Here is a 21,958-nt window from a genome sequence, read left to right as displayed (position 1 = left end):
ACAATTGGAAAACATAAAAATACAACAAAAGACAAATAAATAGACAGCAGAGAGAAAAACATCAAGGATGACAATGGACAAAAAAAAAAAAAAGACAGGAAGGGTGAAAATAGACAACCAACAGAGTGACAATAGCATTGACAAAATAATAAAAAAAATCAGCAGGATGCAAAATGCATAATTTCAAACATGACTGAATGAATCTTCGGTTTATTTCATGAATAATTCATACATCATGCTGGACAACATGGATATAAAAAAAAAAATGTTTCGTTTATTTCCGTCAACGCCACATACGCGTGGGTGTAGTTACCACTTGCTAACACTAGGGGGCGCTATAGCACAATCGCCTCGTATCATCTACGGAAAAAGAATCAGACGAAGAAGAAAGTCTGTCACCGGAAGTAAACCTTTGACCTCGGCGGGGCCGTCCGTGTGCATGAGGTTGGCGGGCCGCGACAATTTGAGTGTGCCGGTTGTATTTCTTCAAACTTGTTACCGGAGAACAAGACATTTAAACTCCAAAGTCGCGATCGAGTGGAATAAATCCAAGCGGGTAAGCCCAGAAAGTAGTTTTAAAACAACTTGTTTAGCACTTAGCAGTTAGCTCGCTTTCTCAGCACAGAGATTCTAAGCTAGCAAGACAGCTAATGTTCGCTTTTGTGAACATCATAATTAGACATCCCACTATAATTGCACAGATAGCGATAGTGACACAATATTTTTTTTTTTTCCAACGCTCTTGACGTGTAATTCGTAGCCGAGCCATGCCGTCCAGCGCCGGACCCAGCAGCCCAGCCGCTGCGCTCGCAGAGGCGCTCGAAAACTCAGCCCGGCTGGTGGACAAACACCTGCAGGACGACCGCTGCTTCCCGGACCTGTCGGAGCTGCTCAGCGTCCCCTCGCACAGTGAGTGTCCCGGCAGAGGCGACGGTTTGCACCGCCACGGGCTGGTGCAGTGATGGGAAGTGCGGCTCTTTCCAGAGAGACATTACATTACATTGCATTGCATTTGGCAGACGCTTTTATCCAAAGCGACTTACAATAGAGGACATAGGGACTGCAAATACACTTGCAAATACACGATGCACAGGAAATATACAGAACAGTAAGCTTGGGTTAGTGAGTTTTTTTTTTTTTTTTTGGACAAATACGAACACAAACGTACACACACTGCATAGCCTAACTTTCTGCCTAACCTGATTTGGAGCATCAGCGCAGTAAAAAGTCCTGAAAGAGAACAGTTTTTACCTGTTTCTTGAAGGTTGAGAGAGATGATGCTAGTCTTGTTGCTTCTGGAAGTTTGTTCCACCACTGAGGTAGTAGAACTGAGAACAGTTTTGCCTGAGATCGCTTAGAGTGAGCAAAAGGTACTGCTAGTAGGTTTGTATTAGAGGAACGCAGCTCTCTGCCGGGAGCATAAGGTCTTATCAATTCATTCAGATATGCTGGACCTGTTCCTGAGGTGGTTTTGAATGCCAGGGTCAGGGCCTTGTGCTTGATCCTGGCAGCTACTGGTAGCCAGTGCAACTAGATGGAGACGGTTCTTCTTGCAGGACCGGGGTGTCAAACTCATTCCCCACGGCGGGACACATACGGCCGAGGTCAAGGGTCGGCAACCCGTAACACCCAAAGAGCCATTTGGGCCCGGTTTCCTCGGAAAAGAAAACACCGGGAGCCGCAATTACTTTTTGACGTCTAAAATAAAGGCACCACTGTATATATTGCTTTTTATTACCTTTACACTTCGTATAAATAAGAGTGTAGTGTGTTGCTTTTGACAGTCACAAAGTATTACAGAGAAAATTAAATTTTATTTATGTAATGAACTCATTTTGAGCTTTGGGCTTTCAGAGCGTGTAGCTGAGCCTTGACCTGAATTTTAAAAATAAATTGGGGAAAAAAAATTACTGTGTCAGTACACCATAAAAAATAGATATTTGCAAAATATCTTCATAAATATTTATTTTACCTGGTTTATGGGACTTCTGCTCCTGAACTTCTGCGCACAGCATCTGCAAATCGGGACTTTACCGGCTTCCGTGAGTGTGACGTTATTTTGAGCGGTGAAAAATAATAAATATAATTTTATTTTAATATTTCAAGATCACAATAATCTTCCAACTTAGAACTAAAAGTTTTAAAAAAAGGAATTAACACAAATGAAATACACTTCAATTAAATATTTATAATTTCTTTTCCCAAGCCACTCGGAGCCGCAGTGTAAAGATGGAAGAGCCGCGGGTTGCCGACCCCTGGACTAGGTAGATGTCAAGTGGGCCGGACCGTTAAAATCATCGCAGCAATAAATAACCAAAATATCATGTCTTTCCTCGGTTTTGGTGTAAAGAAGTACAAGGACATTAGGAAAACCTCGACTTTAATGAACTATTCTTTTATAAAACATTTCATGAAACACCTCATATTTCCTCAGACAAACGTGTCATTTACTTTTATCCCATGAATGCATTGCAACGGATCCCACTGATAGTACAGAGGCGCAAAACCTTAACATTATTCTTTTTCTTCTTTCGGCTTTTCCCTTCAGGTGTCGCCACAGCGAGTCAACTTTCTCCATCTAACCCTATTCTCTGGATCCTCCTCTCTCACACCAACTACCTTCATATCTTCTCTCACTACGTCCATAAATCTTCTCTTTGGTCTTCCTCCAGACCTCTTGCCTGGCAGCTCCAATTCCAGCATCCGTCTACCAATATGTTCACTATCCCTCCTCTGTCCATGACCCAACCATCTCCGTCTGGCTTCTCTGACCTTCTCTCCAAAACATCGAACATGTGCCGTTCCTCTGATAGACTCATTCCTGATCCTCTCCATCCTGGTCACTCCCAAAGAGAACCTCAACATCTTCATCTCTGCAACCTCTAGTTCTGCCTGCTGTCTTTTGGTCATTGGAACAGTTTCTAGTCCAAACATCATTGCTGGTCTCACCACTGTCTTGTACACCTTTCCTTTTATTCTGGCCGACAGTCTTCTATCACATAGTAACCCTGACACTTTTCTCCATCTATTCCAACCTGCTTGGACCATCTCCTCACCTCTTTTCCACACTCTCCTACGCTCTTGACTGTTGACCCCAAGTACCTGAAATCCTCCAGCTTCTTAATCTGAATTGAATCCCTACCTACACCTCACAAATTAAAGAGAGCACTATTAAATGTGTAAGGAAGGAAGTATTCAACTGTAAATGTGTAAACTTCATACATGAAACATGCAAACACATACAACACATACTGAAAATGTATGGAGTTGCATGAACAGTAGAATTCCATCATACTCTTGCAGTGAAGCTGCTGACTAACATTAAATTGCACATTTTCGCTAGCAATTAGCTAGCTGGCTTTACCCGCTGCTTCACTGATTTCTCGGCTACGGGTGAAAGTGGATGCTGTTTCCTCAGACCCGCCAGCGATTTGTTGATCTTATCTCTTCTCAGTCGTCTTTGCTAGCTGTCATATTTTTCGCGGTGACGAGTCTCGTTGTGGCGCCGAATATTATATTCCTAACTATTCCGAAACTTGTTGCAAACACACCAAGCACAAAGGTTTCCTGTGCGCCCCTGTTAGTAAATAGGACATAAACAGGACCATTTTTTTTTTTAAATTCTACACTCTTTATCTACTTTTCTCTGTTTTGATAACGACATTGTGGCTAATGAGGAAGTAGCGGGGAGGTGGAGAACAGAGTAGAAAAAATGTCATAACAATCAGCAGACGGCGCATTGATGCCGTCTTCTGATTGGTCCGTCTCAGTGATGCAGCATGTCTTCTACACTGACCAAAATAATGCGCACCTAGCGGAAAATTCTTGAATTGCACTTAATTAGAAAAAATGAATCCTTGTCTTTTATGCATTTTTTCACTTTCAAATTATCCTTTGGGCCTGATCAAACCTCCATGCGGTCCGGCTCCAGCCCGCGGGCCGCATGTTTGACACCCCTGATTTTGGAACTTTTGTTACCCTATGTTTTGCCTTCGCTTTGCGTTAAAACCCCTTTTTGCGTTCAGTGTTTTTTTTTTCAAGAAGCCATTTAATTGCCCAATTGTGTGAGTTTATTAAGTGACAAATGATTGTCCAAATTTTCTTGTCTTTTATTTTTTGTGTAATAATATGGAGCTTGTCTGGAGCTTCTCAGTCTTCCAGGTCATGGTGAATTCTTGTTGAAATCTTCTTGTCTCGGTAACCGGACTTGAATTTCTTCACTTCAGTTCTGAAGCTTCTCGTTTGAGGGTTGAAACGTCTTCAAGTGAGGACATTCAAGTCCAGTTGGCGAGACAAGAAGACTTTGACAAGGATTCACCATGATCTTGATGACTGAGAACCTCCGCAGACAAGTTCCAAATTCTTTTAATCCTTTTTAGTGCACAAATTAACAACAAGCAAATCCACCGAACAGAAACAAATTCAACCAAATCGTATTATTCATTTAAAAAAATCATTTGCTTCTGCTTGGATGGACTGATAAGATAAGATAGACTTTATTTATCCTGCAGCTGGGAAATGCAGTTGTCACAGCAGCATCCTCCTGGATTCCAGAGGATGATTAGGTTTCTTCTCGCCATGAGAGAAGAAAAACAATCCTTAAGGAACCTGCCCTTAAAGTTATTTTCATTTTACAATGACAGCATTATGTTATTCACAATATCCGCTGTCTACTCTCTCTGTTTTAGCTTAATAATACGATCCTACATCAGGGGTATCAAACTCACGTTGGTCAAGGGGGCCGGACCTGTAAAATCATCGCGTAATTACCTAGAAGTAACACTAAGTCCAATATTTTCCTTTGTTTTGGTGTAAAGGAGAACGGGTAAATGTTAACAATCTTTATATGTAATGAACTGTTCCTTTTAAAAAATACATGATGAACAACCTGAGATTCATGAAGAAAAGTAAGTGCAATTTCACCAACACGACGCCTCAGTTCTCCGTGCATTTTGTTGTATTTTTTTTGCCCAAACTTGCTGCATCCACACCAAGCATGCAGGATTCTTGTTAATCTCAACCAACAAATAAGAAGTGGTCCATTTTTCTCAGAAAAGCCTCCACACCACGTCCACTTTTCCCTTTTTTTGACGACATCTTGCTGATGAGGGTGTCGGGTCCAACGGAAAGCAGGTACATTTATAACAAGATGTAAAAATGCTATTTACAGACCCGGAAGTGGCGTTGATGCCATCTGCTGGAAGTTGTGAGTCACATGGTGTTGCTAACACTAATTAAAACAGTGCAACCCTAGCGAACAATATAGGAACTGTATTTTTGTTTCCAAAAAGCAGCTCATGATTTTTATGTATTTTTTTCAAATTATAGATATATTCCACGGGATTGGACCCCCTGGCGGGCCGGCCGTACGTTTGACACCCCTGTATCGTCACATGTGATTGGCCATGAACCATGAGTTCTGCCGTGAGCAGAGCAGGGAAAGGAAAAAAAAACAAAACTCGAATTATCTAAAAAGCATCAGCATCTTTTGCACATTGCTAGTAGGGTTGACACTGCTCCCTCCGGAAATGCAAACCGTAATTCAAACCGAGAAAAATAATTTGTAAAAGTTAACAGCGTTTGTTTGCCGAGACAATGATCACATTTTAATGTAATTTTAGATAAACATCCGACACTTTCCAGTGTGTTTTGTGCAAGAGCGCCGAAGAATTGTTGACTTCTGACTGTTTATTTATTATCTATTCTGCTTATCCTGCACTCATTCATTCATAATATCAAGACAAACAACCATTGGCTCTCATGCACATGTCGTTCAAGGTGTGTAAACATGTTTTCCTGTATAAAAAAAATTCTTATTTTGGGAGCAAAAAACAAAACGACAAATAGTAAACATACGACAAGGTATAAACAGGATGTGCAAATGACATTTTCAGCTTACAGCCCCGCTCAGTTGACACCAAACCTCTCCAAGAATACCTCTCCGACTGAAGATTGTACAGTACAGTTTGTTTAATCCCTCATTTTTCTGATTGCCTCGCTAGATATGCCGTCCCTGTCCGGCGTGTCGGATATGGACTATCCTCTGCAAGGCTCGGGTCTCCTCAGCGTGCCAAACCTCCCGGAGCTCAGCGCCGTCCGCCGGGTCCCTCTGCCTCCGGAGCTGGTCGAACAGTTCAGCCGTATCCTTCTTATCGGGAAATACCGCTTTCATACCAGCCGAGGATTCGGTAGCTTTTTTTTTTTTTTTTTCCCTCCCCAAAAAACACGCCGGTTTCAACTTGACTCCGTTCCAGATATGCAATGCAACTGTATGATGGGAGTGTTTCCGGAGATCTCTCGTTCGTGGCTCACCATCGACAATGATATATTCATGTGGAATTATGAAGACGGGTGAGTGTTTGCCCGGAGATGCACAGGTGGCTTCATAGTGAGCGCTTTATTTTACCTCCGGTCACTATTTATCACATTTCCTCATGGAAGTCGACATCCTTATTACCTTATTTTGTGGAGCATAAGGCGCACTGCGTTACAAGGCGTAGGATAAAACACGAAACACAAACTAAACAGTTTAGTCTGAACTTTATTCATCTCGTTTTGTTCCCGGCCTTTCTTTGGAGCAGTTCATCGCGCTAAAACATTTTGACAGATGTTTGAGCGCAGTGTAACACAAAATTGGTTGGAGGTCAGTAAGTAAAACAAGAATTCCTACGCCTTATAGTGTGAAAAATACAATATAAGAAAATAAATAGTGTATCTGTCATTGTGAAACGACTTTTATTGATCATCAGAATCACTGATCACCAAATCATTTTTGCAACTATAAAGAATTTGCTTTGTTAGACGATGCTAATCATGTAACAGGCATTTAACAAGTGAAAAATAAAGTGAGATCAGGGCGATCGTGTTTGGTTGTGCAAAATAGTGCAAATCATCTTAAAAGTTTACATTTTATACAAATTGTTGCCTTAGACTACAGCGTTACAACTGCTTCTCAAAAGCCTGCCTGATTAAAAACTCTAGCAGTCGGATAGAGTTTGGGTTTCAAATGCTGTCCATTTAAAAATACCCAGTCAGAGTCTCACTAATTTGGCGTGAATTCCGTGACATGGTTTCCCCCCGGCGTTGTTTTGCCAAAACTTTCAGAACCTTCGTGTTGGCGAGCAAATTGTAAAACGCCAGGCCGGAGAAAATAATCGCCGGCGGCTACGAAAAGTCATAAATATTCAGGCGGACGGAACCGGGCGCAGAGAGCCGAGGTGTAAATATAAGCTGACGGAGCTGCAGCGGCGCATTTAAAAAGTGTTTTATTTCTTGTTGTGAAACGCTGACGCCAAACCCAGATTGATGTTTGTATTCTTTATTTGCTGTCCGCTCGCAGTGGAGACGTGGCCTATTTCGACGGCCTCATCGAAACCATCCTGGCAGTCGGTCTTGTAAAACCCAAGCCAGGTACGTCCGAGGACTTAAAGTTGCGTCGCATTTTTTATAGTCAGAGTTGACAACTTTTTTGGTTTGGCAGGAATACTGCAGCCTCACATCCACTACCTCCTGGTGTTGGCCACCTCGGTGGACGTGGTCATCCTGGGTCTGAGCTTCCCCAGGAGCCCCGGCGGTGAGACCTTCGCAGAAATCACGGGAAAATGTCAGAATCCGAAATCCTCACGCGATCCGTGTCGTCTCGCCCGCAGGACTGAACGACAGCATGTCCGGCGGGCTGCAGCTGCTGCCGGACCCCCTCTTCTCCATCCCCACCGACAACACCTACATCATCTCCATCACATCCACCGACCTGGGTCGCATCTTCATGGCCGGGAAGGACGGCTGCCTCTACGAGATCGCGTACCAGGCGGAGGCCGGCTGGCTGAGCCAGCGCTGCAGGAAAATCAACCACTCCAAAAGCTCCCTGTCTTTCCTCATCCCCTCTGTGCTGCAGTTCTCCTTCTCCGAGGACGGTAAGAGAAACAGACGCCGAGCGGGTTTCCTAAATGTCGGCCTCGACTCACGAGCGCGTCCACTTTGTAGGTTTTCCGAGATACGAACGACCGAATACTTTATCGATCCCCGAGCGGAAAGACGTTTTTACGGTAGCAGTTGCTTGCCGTCTTAGAAGAAAGAAAGGTTCTTAGTCAGAGACGGAGTTGGTGGGTGGAGAGGGTGAAGGAGCTTCTTGTCTTAGAACATCCAGGAGAATGTAAAGATACCAGCCTGCCAAGGCCAATGAAGATAACAAAAATAATAAGTATCATTTTATTTAATATTTCAAGATCACAATAATCTTCCAACTTAGAACTAAAAGTTAAAAGAAGGAATTGCTGGGTTGCCGACCGCTGGGCCAGGAGGAACCGGGAATCGGACCGGGAATGTTCGGTTCCAAAGACGACCGCTCTAACCCCCTATCATTATTAACGTTATTAGTTTGGGTTCAGGCCGACACAGGAGTTTGCCATCTGGCTTAAGTCTTTTCCGGTTCACCCGGTGGATCCAATCGTCCAAATTAGCTGGCTAATTTCCGTCGAGCCGAGCCGCCAGCTTCTCCGAGTTCTCGCTCATCAGTTTGAGATGAGATGAGATGAGAACAACTTTATTAATCCCGAAGGAAATTGTTGTGCCAGACTCTTGAGTCTTTTGAGTCTGAGTGTTGTCCTTCAACCGCGACTGCCGGCTTCTCCAGCATTTTGCGATCGATCAGGAAACGGCCAGTTCCAAACAGCAACATACCTGTCATCATAAATCCAGTCATGTTCATGGAAAGGATCGTCAGGCAACACGATCCTCCACTTCCCCCAGAAGTCCATCATGTGTAAACGTCGCTATAAACGTCCAGATCTGAGTTTTGGAGCGAGCGGGATGAGCGGCCGGACCCCCACGTGGCCGCCGCTGTCCGTGAAGTGGCTTTTCAAGACATTTACGTAGATTTGGACGTCGACGGACGAGGCGTTGGAAGAATCGTTCAAAGCGGGTCACGGGCGGTTTGGTGGTTTTAAAAAGAGGAGCGGCTTCACTCTGTCGCTAATTGAAGTTTGGACATAAAGTGTAGCAAAGCGTGAAAGTTACCTTCAGCAGCACGCAGTAGCATTAAGCGTGTAGCCATTAAGCTAAGTTAAAGATAGAGAACCACTTAAAACCTCCAACCTTCTCCGGCTCGCCGGCGTCTTCAGGCTAAATCAGTGCTTCTGGATTATTTTCTGTTTGGCTCCCAGGAAGAAGAAAACAATTTGCACCCCCTCCATCTCCGCCGCAACTATAAACAGTATTATTTTTCTAAAAAATTGTTTGATGTACACCTGCGTAACATTGTATCCTCATTAACATTAAAGAAAAGCAAAAATAAAGAAATATAGATCATCTTGCAACAAAGAATAATTTTATTAACGTTTTTTTTTTTAGTCTGTTACAGAAAAGATTTAAAGTGCATCCATTTGCCTAAAATAAAAAAAATGAATCCTTATTTAAATTAAACATTTTTTTGACTGAAATGACTGAACCATTTGATACTGAAAAATGAAATTCAATAAATTCAATCAATAATAATGAATTCAAATTGATCAGCAACATTAACAGAATATATAAAATACTTAGATACAAAATGAATAAAACAATTTGTGCTTTTTTTTTGTGCCCCCCCAATTTTTGAGAGGCAATGAGCTAAGTACCCTTAATACCGCAAGGTTTTCTCTTTTATCTACGATTATGTTTTTTAGTATACATTATTCTTTTTTTTTTTTATAAAGTTTTCTTATTCCAAAACAGGTAACCAAATCTGGGGTCTGGAACGGATTAACAACGTTTCAGTTCATTTCAGTGGGGAAATTGAATTTGATATTCGAGCAGATGGCGCTCCGAGCTCAGTCACAGAACCATCTAGAGTCAAAGTGTGACTGTGACAGAGTAAAAACACAACCACCATGGATTCTGGCATGAAAATGTAGCCTTGGTTTCTCCATAAGCTCCTGATGTTCTCATTTAAACAGGAAATACTCTTCTAATGCAGCGTGCCTGCTATTGGCGTTCGCTAACAACGACAGTTAGCAAAAGCTAACCTACTGGAGGGCAGGTTTTTAAAAAAATTAGAAGTACAGATGTTGTGAAGCTTTTCTCTCTTCACAGACCCGATTGTGCAGATAGCTATCGACAACTCCCGCAACACCCTCTTCACGCGCTCCGAGAAAGGCGTTCTGCAGGTACGACGTTGGAGGGATTCACCGTATGAATGTGTGGCCGTTTGCAACGCAGACGTCTTCAGTTGTTTTTGTTTCTCGGTCTTTATTTCACAGGTGTATGACCTCGGTGCAGACGGGCAGGGTATGAGTCGCGTGGCAACCATGTCACAGAATAGCATCGTTGCAGCCGCCGGAAATATTGCACGGTATATCCGGGTCTCTCCGACGCCTTTCCTTTTTTATTTCCCGTGGGGAAAAAGAAAAACATTTAACCGTGTGTGTTTTTGTAGGACGATCGATCGTTCCGTCTTCAAACCGATCGTCCAGATCTCCGTGATCGACCGATCCGAGTCCCTGGACTGTCACCTCCTGGCTATAACCCATGCAGGTAAAGTCAAAGTCACCAGGTAATACTCTGCAGCACACAGGGCTCACGTATTTATATTTATGTTTTTTTTTTTTCTGTCAGGTGTGCGTCTCTACTTCAGCACCGCACAATTTGCCGCCCCGCAACAGAGGCACGCGGCAGTCCGACCGTCTCTGCTGGCCTTGGTTCACGTCCGTCTGCCGCCCGGCTTCTCCGCCTCCTCCACCCTGCAGAAACCCTGCAAGGTCCACAAGGCTCTGCACAGTAAAGGTACACCTGGACCTGCTTTGTCCTCTATGTTCAACGAATTGATCTGCAAGAAAAACACAGTACGGACGTGCGTTTTTTGATTTCGATATCGCAGGCGTTCTATTAATGGCGGCTTCCGAGTCGGAAGACAACGACCTTCTGTGGTGCATCAACCACGACTCCTTCCCCTTCAAGAAACCCCTGATGGAGAGTCAGGTTGGCACACAAGCTGCATTTATCACAACAAAGAAATTGTTAACGTTGGCTATTTCAAAAACATTTCACTTCGCCGGTGGCGTGAATACAAATCCTCCACCATTTGATGTTTTTAACCTATTAGACTTATAACCATCTGCACGAGGACAACATGCAGGGCCCTGCCAGGCACTTTATTTCTCTCCATTCTCTTTCATGATGGATTATTATTTTTCATGCGGTAGTTTTGATTTATCAAGTACGTTTTTCTCATTTAAAAACACGTAACAAAACCCACGGGGCTAAAATGGATGATAGGAATTTCCGGACTATTGAGCGCACCTGAATATAAGCCGCACCGGCTAAAAATAACAAAATAAATATATGTGTACATGTATAGGCTGCATCGGATATTTACACAGAATCGAGGGAGGGAGGGGATGTCGTTAAAATTGTGCAAGTAAAATTTGGCACTCCTGATACCAACCACATCCCAAATGTTTTCTCACGGGTGTTTATTCTGATCTTTATGAATCAGATTAAAACTGAATAGCAATTAAGTACACCATCTACAATTTATCGATTGCATAACGAAGCGCATTTCAGAAAAGGTGCTTAAGCTAGCGTGGCGTCAGCGCTGTGCCGGTGCCTTCAAGCGCAGGATAAGATTCCTAGGAATCGGGGTTTTGAAGGAAAGTTAAAACAACGCTGTCGTTCATTAGGGACGATTTAAACGCAGAACGGCAGCGCCGTCCGATGGAAACTGATCATTCATTCATTGTCAATATCACTTATCTTACACTCAGGGCGATGGGTCGCTTCTCCAGGTTCATAGAAAAATGACAGTTCGGTCTCCATATGAGCGACACCGGATGCTGTCATTTCCGGACTATAGAGCAAAATATTGCAAAAATAAGATTAAAGAACGATAAATCGCAAGAACGGAATTTCAAAAAAAAAATCCGCAAAGTAGCGAGGGTCACCTGTATATTGATTTATCAGGTTTATGCAGTTGAAAGAAATCAGAATTACAAATGTGGTCACACAGTGAGGAAATTTCAATTCACACAGCAGTTATAAACATTATACTGTAATTTCTGGACTCTTTAGCGCACCTGAATATAAAAACTCTCCGGCTAAAAATAACTAAATAAATATGTGTGTACATAGTGTCCATGTTGTAACATGAAGTATTAACACAGAAAGACTTGTTTTTTCTTTTAATAAATTACATACCAGTAACATCCAAAAATATGTACAGGAAATGTTTTTTCTCCAAACAGTGTCTGTAACATGGCTGATGAAAAAGATGGATAGTACATAACAGAAGGAAAGGTCCATCCATGCATCCATTTTCTATCCCCGCTTTGTCCTCCTCTAGGCGATGGCTATCTTGGTCTTCCTCCTGCGCACTAAAACCATTAAAGTTGTTTTCTCCCGTGTCGGAATTGAACGGCCTCGGACTTTCACGCTCATTCCATCGTCCCGATGTGACGAGGCTAAATGTTTCGCCGCCGTGAAGCTCGTCGGCCCAAGAAAATCCATCAATTAGCCGCGTCATTGATTAAGCCGTTCAAAGCGTGCGGGGAAAATGGTAGCGGCTAATAGTCTGGAAATTACGGTAATAGGGTTTCAAATCATTTTATTGGGGAAATTTTATTACATTTATGAGCTCGGTCACGGAACCGGCGCAACCGCTGGGTCAAGGAGGTGGTGCTTTCACAAGTGCGGCTCTCAAGGCAAACGTGGAGGCTTCCTGGGAAAGACAAGACGAAGAGCTGGAAGCTCAACTGTAAGACAAAGATGTTTTTCGCGTGTTTTTGAAGAGCGTCTGTCTGAAGACGCAGGCTGAGGATGATTAAATCTTTTCAGGATTGCCAACAACCGATCGAACGTGTCAGTTAGGAGGTTATTTCACCGCAGCTCTACATTTTCAATAGAAGGCTGTCCTACGTCGCGGACCATCTTTCCTCCGTCTTTTCCAGGTGATGTCTAATGTTGACGGACGCACCTGGGCTGTCTGCGCCATCACCGAGGAGAGGCCCGCCAAGATCTTCTCACCCCTGAACAGGGATCTGGTTCCCGTCACCGATTCACCCGTGGTGGTTCAGCAGCACAACATCCCCCCGCAGAAATTCGTTCTCCTTTCCGCGAAAGTAAGAATCCCTCCGCCGCGCTCATCGCGCCTGCGTCTCCGGCTAGTTGCGGGAGCTCAACCTTCAAACCTCTCGGACAGGGCAGTCACATCTTCCAGAAGCTGCGGCCGGTGGACCAGCTCCGTCACCTGCTGGTGACCTGCGTGGGCGGTGAGAGCGAGGAGATTGAGCGTTTCTTCAAGCTGCACAGGGTGAGGAGATTCGTTCGTTCGTTCGTTCATTCAAAGCGTCGTCGCTAACGGCCAGACCGCTAACCATCTCACCACCATCTCCGCTGTGCTCCTCAGGAGGAGCAGGCCTGTGCAACGGCACTGATCCTGGCCTGTTCCACCGCTGCTTGTGACAGGGAGGTGTCACAGTGGGCCACCAGGGCTTTCTTCAGGTCCGTCAGCTGCATTTCTACTTCAACTCCCACACACACACACACACACACACGTGACTTAAAACCACTTCTTCTGCCGGGTTTAGGTACGGAGGAGAAGCTCAGATGAGGTTCCCCTCAGCCATGACCAACCCCAGCAACGTGGGACCCCTGATGAGCTCCCCGGCTCCAGGTAAAGGCTGCCACGCTAACGCTCAACCGCAAATGTAGCTCGTGTCGAAATTCACTTCCTGGCGTCCGACCTCCGTTTTTCCCCCAGGTATGTTTCCTCCAACGTTGGCCACGCCGTTCGCACAGATGGCGTCCGGGCCGGCACCCATCTCGCCCCTGTCGGCCGGCCCCGAAGTCATTTTCTCGGGGAAACACAACGGCATCTGCATCTACTTTGCGCGTATCCTCGGGTAACAATGTTCACACATGTTTGCGTTTCATATGAGAGGATAATATTTAAGCACTGAGGAGAAAAATAAAACTCCCGTTCAAACTAACAGGAATATCTGGGACGGAAGTCTAGCAGTTGAGAAAACCATCAGCAAAGGCAGTCAGACTGTCAGCATTGTAAGTACTTATAAAGCACGATCGTCCACTTTTTGTTTTTCTCAAGCAATGCTAGCAGTTTTAGCTACGGCAACGTGTCTTCGCAGCTGGAGAGCAGCGTCGCCTCAGCCGATCTGGAGGCCGTCCTCCTGGAGCTCAGCGGCTTACGGGAGTTTCTGGACAAAAACTCCCAGTTCAGTCCGTCGTCTCTGGGCGGCGCCAGGTGAGACGTCGGAGGTTCTTCTCGGGTTCCATCACCTGTCCGCGTCCAGCTCAAATCCCGCTCCGGGAACTAGCCTCGTCCAGAGGAACGTTCTAGTTTTGCAGTGGAAGCTGCAACCATGGACCACCACATGGTTGAGGTGTTTTATATTCTCCCCGCACCGCTTTGCCGCGTGAAGAACCCCGAAGGGGTCCAAAACGAGGATCAGGGGTCGGGAACCTTTTTGACTGGGAGAGCCACAAAAGCCAAATATTTCTTGATATATTGCAACGAGAGCCATATAGTATTTTTAACGCACAAAAAATGAAATACGTCTTACTTTTAATGCCACCTCTGGTGCTGCATGGATTTGCTTGAAGTGCTGATTTATATTTGACCGATTCATCGATGTTATTTTATCATAGCATGTTAGACAAACCGCAGATCCAAATGTGAATTCCCCCGTCCACGCAGCCTGGAACGCACGGTAATATTTGTCTTTTTTTTTCTTCGTCGCCATCTTTTCCGTTACGAGGGATGATGCGGATAAAGTAGTTGGCTATAATTTCTTCACCTTAAAAACGACCCGTGGCTCGGAAGCCAACGGTTCCCGACCCGACCGACAGGTGACCCGTGAAATTTATCTGCAAAACTAATTTCTGTTTACTTTAAAATGACACAGTATTATGAAGAAATCTTCTTCTTTCGGCTTTTCCCTTCAGGGGTCGCCACAGCCAGTCAGCTTTCTCCATCTAACCCTAAAATTATTATGAAGAAATATCACAAGTATTTTAAAATCAGTTCCAAACTGATTTTTTTTCTTTTTCAACTCAAAATTGTCTGGGAGCCATACGGCATCGCCAGAAGAGCCATAGGTTCCTGACCCCTGACGTAGATGTTCCTCTGCGAGCCCTGGAAACCCCTCTGAGGCGTCGCAGGCCAGGAGAGCCTGGACCTCCCGGCAGCTCCATTTCTCGCTGCTTCTGTCCATTTTGTCAAAAGAAAACATCTGGCGATGGTAGATTTTTAAAATGGCCTCAAGGATCTTGGCTTATGAGATCCACGACTCACCAAGAACCCGAGTTCCTGTGGCACCGTAAAGACCCTGCTTCGTCCTGAAAAGGTTCTAGGACCGACGTGGGTATTTTACGTCCCGCAGGCCCCATCCAGCCCGTTTTGCATTTTTATCCGGCCTGCAGACTATTTTCTTTGAATATTTTAACAATTATTTTCAATCAATATTGAATTTAAAAACAACTTCTTTCCTTTTGAATTTTTTTCCTTTATTTTATTTTTTTGCTGTCCGTCAGTAGATTTATATTATTATTAATGATTTAAAAATTGAAATAAAATGCCTAAAAATTGAAATTTTTAAATGACAATTTGCATACAAATTAAACAAGTAAATGTAGCCCTCTCCTGTTCTAGGATCTGCATGGAGAACGAAGCGTATGAGTCTTTCTGTTCAGGCGCTGGGGTTGAAAATGGACATCCTATTATTAGTATCATTTATTCTTTTTTGGGAGACATGAAGCTCACCTTGAAGCCCATCAACGTTGTAACAGAGTGTGATTCACGCTCCTCACAGCGTGTCCCCTCTATCGCTTACGACAAGAACCGGAATCCTCCCCAGACATTCGCGAAAACCGCAATAATTATTTCTGCGTCCCCGTCCCTCCAGAATAACATCTGCTCCGCTCCCTCATTAGCCTCAGCTCCCCCGCCAACCTGCAGCAACGGCTGCTGGGATTCATGCGTCCCGACGGCGCCGGCTCTCAGCAGGTCCAGCAGGAGCTCCAGAGGAAATATCACAGTGAGTAATGAACGCCGGCTCCCACGTTTGAACGGGCGGGCTCAAAAATAAATTGGGATTCGACGTAGGAGGGGGGGGGGATATACAAACGCCGTGATTTTTATGAATTTGAATTCCTGTAAAATTCCCGTTATCGCATCCAGCCAAGGCCCAGGTGTACGAGAAGGTGTCCCTGCAGGGCATCCAGCAGCTGGTGCACCGCTCCCACCAGACCCTGGCGCTGTGGAAGCTCCTCTGCGATCATCAGTTCAGCCTCATAATGCTGGAGCTGCCAAAGGTGTGTGTGTGCAAATGACTCCTCTTGCAATACAAACAGGCGTCTGTGCATCATCACCGTGGGAATTTCATGCTTTTTTTTTTTTTTTTTTTTCCCCCCTCTGCTTTGGTAGGACTTCCAAGAGCAGATGAAGGGGGCGAGCTTTAAGGACGTGGTGATCCGCGGTAAAGAGCTGTCCGGGGCGCTGGTCACGGCGCTCATCAACGTTTACATCAAAGATAACGCCTCCGTGGACGCCATCAGCAATCACCTGCGGGACATCTGCCCGCTGCTCTACAGCACCGACGACAGCGTTTGCTCCAAGGTACCACGTGTTAGCATCCCCAAACATGCCTAAGCGCCCTTTTCTTTTTCCTGGGTTCAAAATTCGGCGACTGCGTCGACTTAGCATTAGCTTCGTGATTTGAGTCCGGATCTGAGTTAGGGACGAGCGAGATGAGTGTTTGAGGACGACGTTCATGGCCGCTGTCCGTCCAGTGGTGTTTAAAGACGGTGGGACACGCAAATTGTGTAAAAATCATGGTAAAAAACACGAGAGAGCGTCGTCCGTGAGAAGGCAGGAGTCGTTTACGGGGATTCGGTGTGTCGGACGGCGGGAACGTGGACGGACGAGGCGTCAGAAGAGGCGGTTTGATAGTTTTAAAAAGAGGAGCGACTTTTCTGTCGCTGCATGAAGTTTAGCTATAAAATACAGAAGTTACATTGTCGCATCAAGTGTGTAGCCAGGAAGCTAAATCCTGATCTTCAAGCTAAATACTCTTTCTGTATTTTCTGGACTATTAAGTCGCACCAGCCAAATGAATAATAAAGAAGAAGAAGAAAAATAACATATATAAGTCGCACTGGACTATATGTTGCCTTTTTGGGGGGGAAATTTATGTGATAAAATCAGAGACCAGGAACTACGTCACTGCTAACGGCTTGTAATCTGTAGAATATGATTTTGCCTTTGGGGGATGTTTGTGTTCAGTCTAGTGAAAGTCATGTGAAATTTGATGTAGGTATTTTAATATATAAGTTGCACCTGAGTAAAAGTCGCAGGACCACCCAAACCATGAAAAACAGTGCGACTTATAGTCCAGAAAATACGTTAATAACATCAGTTTATTTCTTTAGCTCCTGTTTCAGAGTCAAGTGGGGAAGAAATCAAAATGGAACTTTGTATAAAAATAAAGAATAAAATATCGAATAATAAAAATAAAATAAAAAGATCAGTAAAGATCAAAAGAAAGAAAAATAAAGCTAAAGGTATGTAAAAATATAAAAAAAATATATATACATATATATTATCAAGTACATTTTACTTATTTAAAACCACGTCACAAAACCAGAGGGCCGAAACACATCCGTAGCCTTTCAAATTTAATTTGACATTCAAGCACATGTTATGTTATGTTAAGCTGGTTCTCGGTAAACCGGCGTGTATTTTCCAGCGCTGACTGATGTGTCATTAACCTCCCCAGGCTAATGAGCTGCTGCAGAGCTCCAAGCAGATCCAGAACAAGGTGGACAAAGAGAGAACGCTGAGGGAGTCTCTGCGGCTCTACCAGCAGATCAGCCAGCACACAGACCTGCCGCTCGTCTGCTCGCAGTACAGACAAGGTGTGTGTGTGTGTGTGTGTGTGTGTCAAGGATTGCTTTGAATATTATTTTATCTTAAAAAAAAAAAAATGTTGCCACTGCATCCTAACACAACAGGTTTATAAATATTTGTTTGCTTCTTTTTTTTTTGATGTATTAATTAATTTATTTATTCATTTATTTATTAATTAGCTTTTTATTGCTTCTGGTTGTTTTGCATGGAAACAAATATCAATCCTCCCCTTCACACAGACGCACACATATATATATATACACGGACGCGAGGAATTACTTTTGAATCGGTGAGGCGTTGTTTTTATCGTTTACGAGGAACCAGGAAATCCCGGTGTATTTTTGACACGATGTGAACCTTGGGATCGGTTGCCACGGCAACTCTGATTATTAATAGTAATCCAGATGAGGAGCCGGTCAGCCGCAGCTCCGCCTCGAGTTTGTTTCTCCAACGGCGTCCCGTTTGCTTCCCAGTGCGTTTCTACGAGGGCGTGCTGGAGCTTTGCCTGACGGCCGCCGACAAGAAGGACCCGCAGAGGCTCGGCCTGCACTTCTACAAGAACAGCGAGCCCGAGGAGGACCGCGTGGGGCAGCAGGCCTTCCAGGAAAGGTAACGCGGCAAAACCCGAGAACCTCCACGCGTTGGCGCGGACGCATCTCACCGTTTTCCCGTCTCGCCGCCCCCAGACTTTCCTGCTACAAGTGCATCACAGACACCATGCAGGAGCTGGTGAACCAGAGCAAAGCGGCGCCTCAGTCCCCCAGCGTGCCCAAGCAGCCCGGGCCCCCCGTCATGACCTCCGACCCCAACATGCTCAGCAACGAAGAGGCCACGGTCCATGTCAGTGAGCTCCGCCGTCGCCGTGACGATGCACGCGGTCAGCGCGTAGCACAAATGCGTTCTCCTGTAGTGTGAGCAGATGCTGGGTCTGGCCCAGCGGTCCCAGGACGAGCTGTTCCACATCGCTCTCTACAACTGGCTCATCCAGGTGGACCTGACCGACAAGCTCCTGGAGGTAAGAGCTCTCGGAGGAGGATCCGAAAACCTCGGAACGTCGCATCGAGTCGCGTTCCTCGAAGCTCAAAAGTGAAAATCCCTCCAGGTGAACTCCCCGTACCTGGAGGAGCATCTGATGCACATGATCAAACAGGACCAGAGCAAGGTGCACAACATGGACCTGCTGTGGCGCTACTACGAGAAGAGCCGCGGCTTCGGCAAGGCGGCCAACGTCCTGGCCAACCTGGCGGCCATGCACAGGTGAGCGAGCGGGTTCGATCCGGTAGACGGTTCCGATTCTTGGAGGGTTTTTCTGAGCCGCCTGCGCCCGCAGCACCGAGATCTCCCTGAAGCAGCGGCTGGAGTACATGGCCAGAGCCATCCTCTCCGCCAAGAGCTCGTCCTGCATCTCCGCCCAGGCCTCGGACGGGGAGTTCCTGCACGAACTGGAGGACAAGATGGAGGTGCGTACGCACAGCGGGATGGATGGATGGATGGATGGATGGATGGATGGATAAGTCGCTCGCTCGCGGTTCTTTGTGAGACGGTAACCCTCTCCTGCCTGCGCAGCTGGTTCGTATCCAGGTCCAGATTCAGGACACCCTGATCAAGCAGTACTCCCATCATCCCTCGGTGAAAAACGCCATCTCCCAGCTGGACTCGGAGCTCATGGACATCACCAAGGTAACGGATCCTGTTTCACGTCCCGCCTCAGCGCCGGTTCGGATCTAACCGAGGCCGCCGTCTCCCGTCGCAGCTCTACGGGGAATTCGCCGACCACTTCAAGCTGTCGGAGTGTAAGCTGGCCATCATCCACTGCGCCGGACACTCGGACCCCATCCTGGTCCACTCCCTCTGGCAGGAGATCATGGAGAAAGGCAGGTTCACTCTGGGGGGAGGAGTTGTTTTTTTGAGTATTTTAAGAGTCGAGCCGTAATGGAGACGTCGTCTTCCAGAGCTGGGCGACAGCGTGGCCATGAGTCCGGCGGACCGGATGAGATCCCTCAGCCTGAAGCTGGTGTCGCTGGGGAAGATCTACGCAGGAACGCCGAGATATTTCCCTCTGGGTCTGCATTCACCTCCTCCGCTGTTCCCTTCAACTCCGCCTCCTTTGGGTTTTTTTTTTTTTTTCCGGCTCGATGCCGACGTTTATGTTAATAGTCGTGCGATTGAGCGTCTCTGCGGGGCAGACGGAGCGAGTCGGAACTTGTCTTCTCCGTTCTCTCCGGCCGCTGAATCTGCGTTTCCGATAACCGCCGCAGAGTTCCTGGTGAAGTTCCTGGAGCAGGAGGCGTGCCGCTTGCACTGGGACGTGGGCTTCGTCACCTCCACCATGCAGGAGATCGGGGTGCAGCTGCCGCGTCTGCTGGAGGTCTACGACCAGCTTTTCAAATCTCGGGTACGAGGGAGAAAAAAAAAGAAAAAAAATCTCCGCTTTTCTCGGTTTTGTTGAAACCCTTTCACGTGAATCCTTCCCGGCCCGCAGGATCCCTGCTGGCTGCGGCTGAAGAAGCCTCTGCACCTGGTGGAGTGCATCCACGTGCTGCTGCTGGGCTACGTGGACGACCCCAGCAGGGTGCCCACCTACGACAGGTACCCGTCACCTCGGACAAGAATCCCATTTTTACCCATGGAATCGGCAGCGAGCGAGAAGGAGAACGTCCGCTAAGAGTGTCACCGTTCCTTCGCCCACGCCTGGCGGTCCACCCGACGCCCGCGGAGCATTTTTAGCTAGCCTGACATCGGAGCCGGGGACACAGAATCACTGAAAATTGCATAAATAAGACATAAAATATTAGCTCCGAAATGAATCGCCCGGTTTCAGGGGTTCGCTTCAGTTTCCCTTCATCACTCCATGAGATCTTCTCACATCTTGATCCACTGCCACTGTTATTTCTTTCACTAATATTAAAATTATTATCGTATCATTACGGCTATTAGCATGTAGCTGTTAGCACTACCGGTGACCATCAGTACCTCAAATCTCTCGCTGTGTTTCTCTCCGGTCGAGGTCGAGTTGTTCCTTCTGCCGTCTCAAAGTCTCACTCAGAAAATACGTCTTTCCCTCCGTTTCAGGCGGCGCTTCACCAACGTGTGCCTGGACAACATCTGCGGGTACCTGGTGGAGCTGCAGTCGCTGAGCCCCAACGCCGCCCTCCAGCACACCATCGGGAACTTCAAGTCCCTGCAGGCGCGGCTGGAGAAGCTCCACTGACGCTGACGGCGGAGACCAGAACCCGCACCTGCCGCCTTAAACCTGCAGCTTTTTTTTTTTTTTTTCGGTAGATACGTTTAGCTTCGCCGCAGTAGGACGGGCGGAAACGGCGCCGGTTTTGGACGCGTACGCCAACCTCGGCTTCCTCCGACGCGCTCGTCGTCCACCTCGAGAAGCCGCGGAGGAAGGTTTTTATAACTTATTTAATTTTTCCTGTAAATCTAAACACGTTTGAATTCCCCTTTTGGAAAAAGCAAAATCACAAACGTGTGTAAATACTTTTTGTCAACTTTGATGAACGGACCGGCCGGGTGTTTGAATCACGTGCTTTATAAAGATAAAACAAAAACAAAAAAAAAAACACTAGAGTTTTAAGTCTTACTTGAGCAAAAAAAAAAAAAAACGCACTTGATAATAAAAGACTTGAGGATATTTTGATACGAAATCACGGCCAATAAACCTGACACCTTTCTTCACACGGGCATGATTTGAATTTCTTCGGTTTTGTTTCGATACGCAGTTCGTCTCAGGTGGTCTTGAATGTTTTCTGCTAAATCGCCCCGGCTTTGTAATGGCAGCCGAGGGAGTCCGATAACGAAGCTGTTCTTAATTGGCTCTAATGGAAAAGACACACGGGGGCTTTTTTTTTTTTAACTGCCGTCACCGAGGGGGCAGTCATTTTTATTTTATTTACCCCCCCCTTCCGAGCTCGCACATTTAGGTTTAATGCGTGTTCACGTTTGCTAAAAATGTGTTGTGAGAGGCTCCTCTGCAAAATCGGGGTTTGTAGTTTCTGGCTCGCGGCTGCAGAAGCGTCGTTCAAAACCGAGGTCTCTTAAGCGTTATTTTGTCAG

General features: G+C 45.9%; 1 protein-coding gene across 1 annotated transcript; it reads left to right on the top strand.

Annotated features, from left to right (window-relative positions):
- Positions 1-414: 414 nt before the first annotated feature.
- Positions 415-21,578, top strand: nup155 (nucleoporin 155). Its single transcript, XM_086151824.1, has 34 exons — positions 415-556; positions 761-909; positions 6,003-6,140; positions 6,255-6,351; positions 7,340-7,410; positions 7,481-7,573; positions 7,650-7,913; positions 10,069-10,142; positions 10,236-10,327; positions 10,412-10,509; positions 10,591-10,758; positions 10,853-10,953; positions 12,918-13,088; positions 13,169-13,279; positions 13,376-13,470; positions 13,557-13,642; positions 13,730-13,871; positions 13,962-14,028; positions 14,115-14,230; positions 15,919-16,022; positions 16,166-16,299; positions 16,412-16,603; positions 17,763-17,901; positions 18,367-18,502; positions 18,580-18,733; positions 18,804-18,908; positions 18,996-19,150; positions 19,224-19,353; positions 19,460-19,573; positions 19,647-19,767; positions 19,846-19,956; positions 20,152-20,288; positions 20,376-20,482; positions 20,966-21,578. The coding sequence occupies exons 2-34, from the start codon at positions 768-770 to the stop codon at positions 21,102-21,104; spliced, it is 4,104 nt and encodes a 1,367-aa protein (XP_086007950.1). The 5' UTR covers positions 415-556; positions 761-767; the 3' UTR covers positions 21,105-21,578.
- The last annotated feature ends 380 nt before the right edge of the window (positions 21,579-21,958 follow it).

This window comes from Fistularia commersonii, chromosome 9 (assembly GCF_037954325.1).
Source record: "Fistularia commersonii isolate RoL2024-O1a breed Wild chromosome 9, RoL_Fcom_v1.0, whole genome shotgun sequence".
NCBI classification, from domain to species: domain Eukaryota; kingdom Metazoa; phylum Chordata; class Actinopteri; order Syngnathiformes; family Fistulariidae; genus Fistularia; species Fistularia commersonii.
Note: the sequence above shows the minus strand (reverse complement) of the source record. Positions and strands in the feature narration are given on the sequence as shown.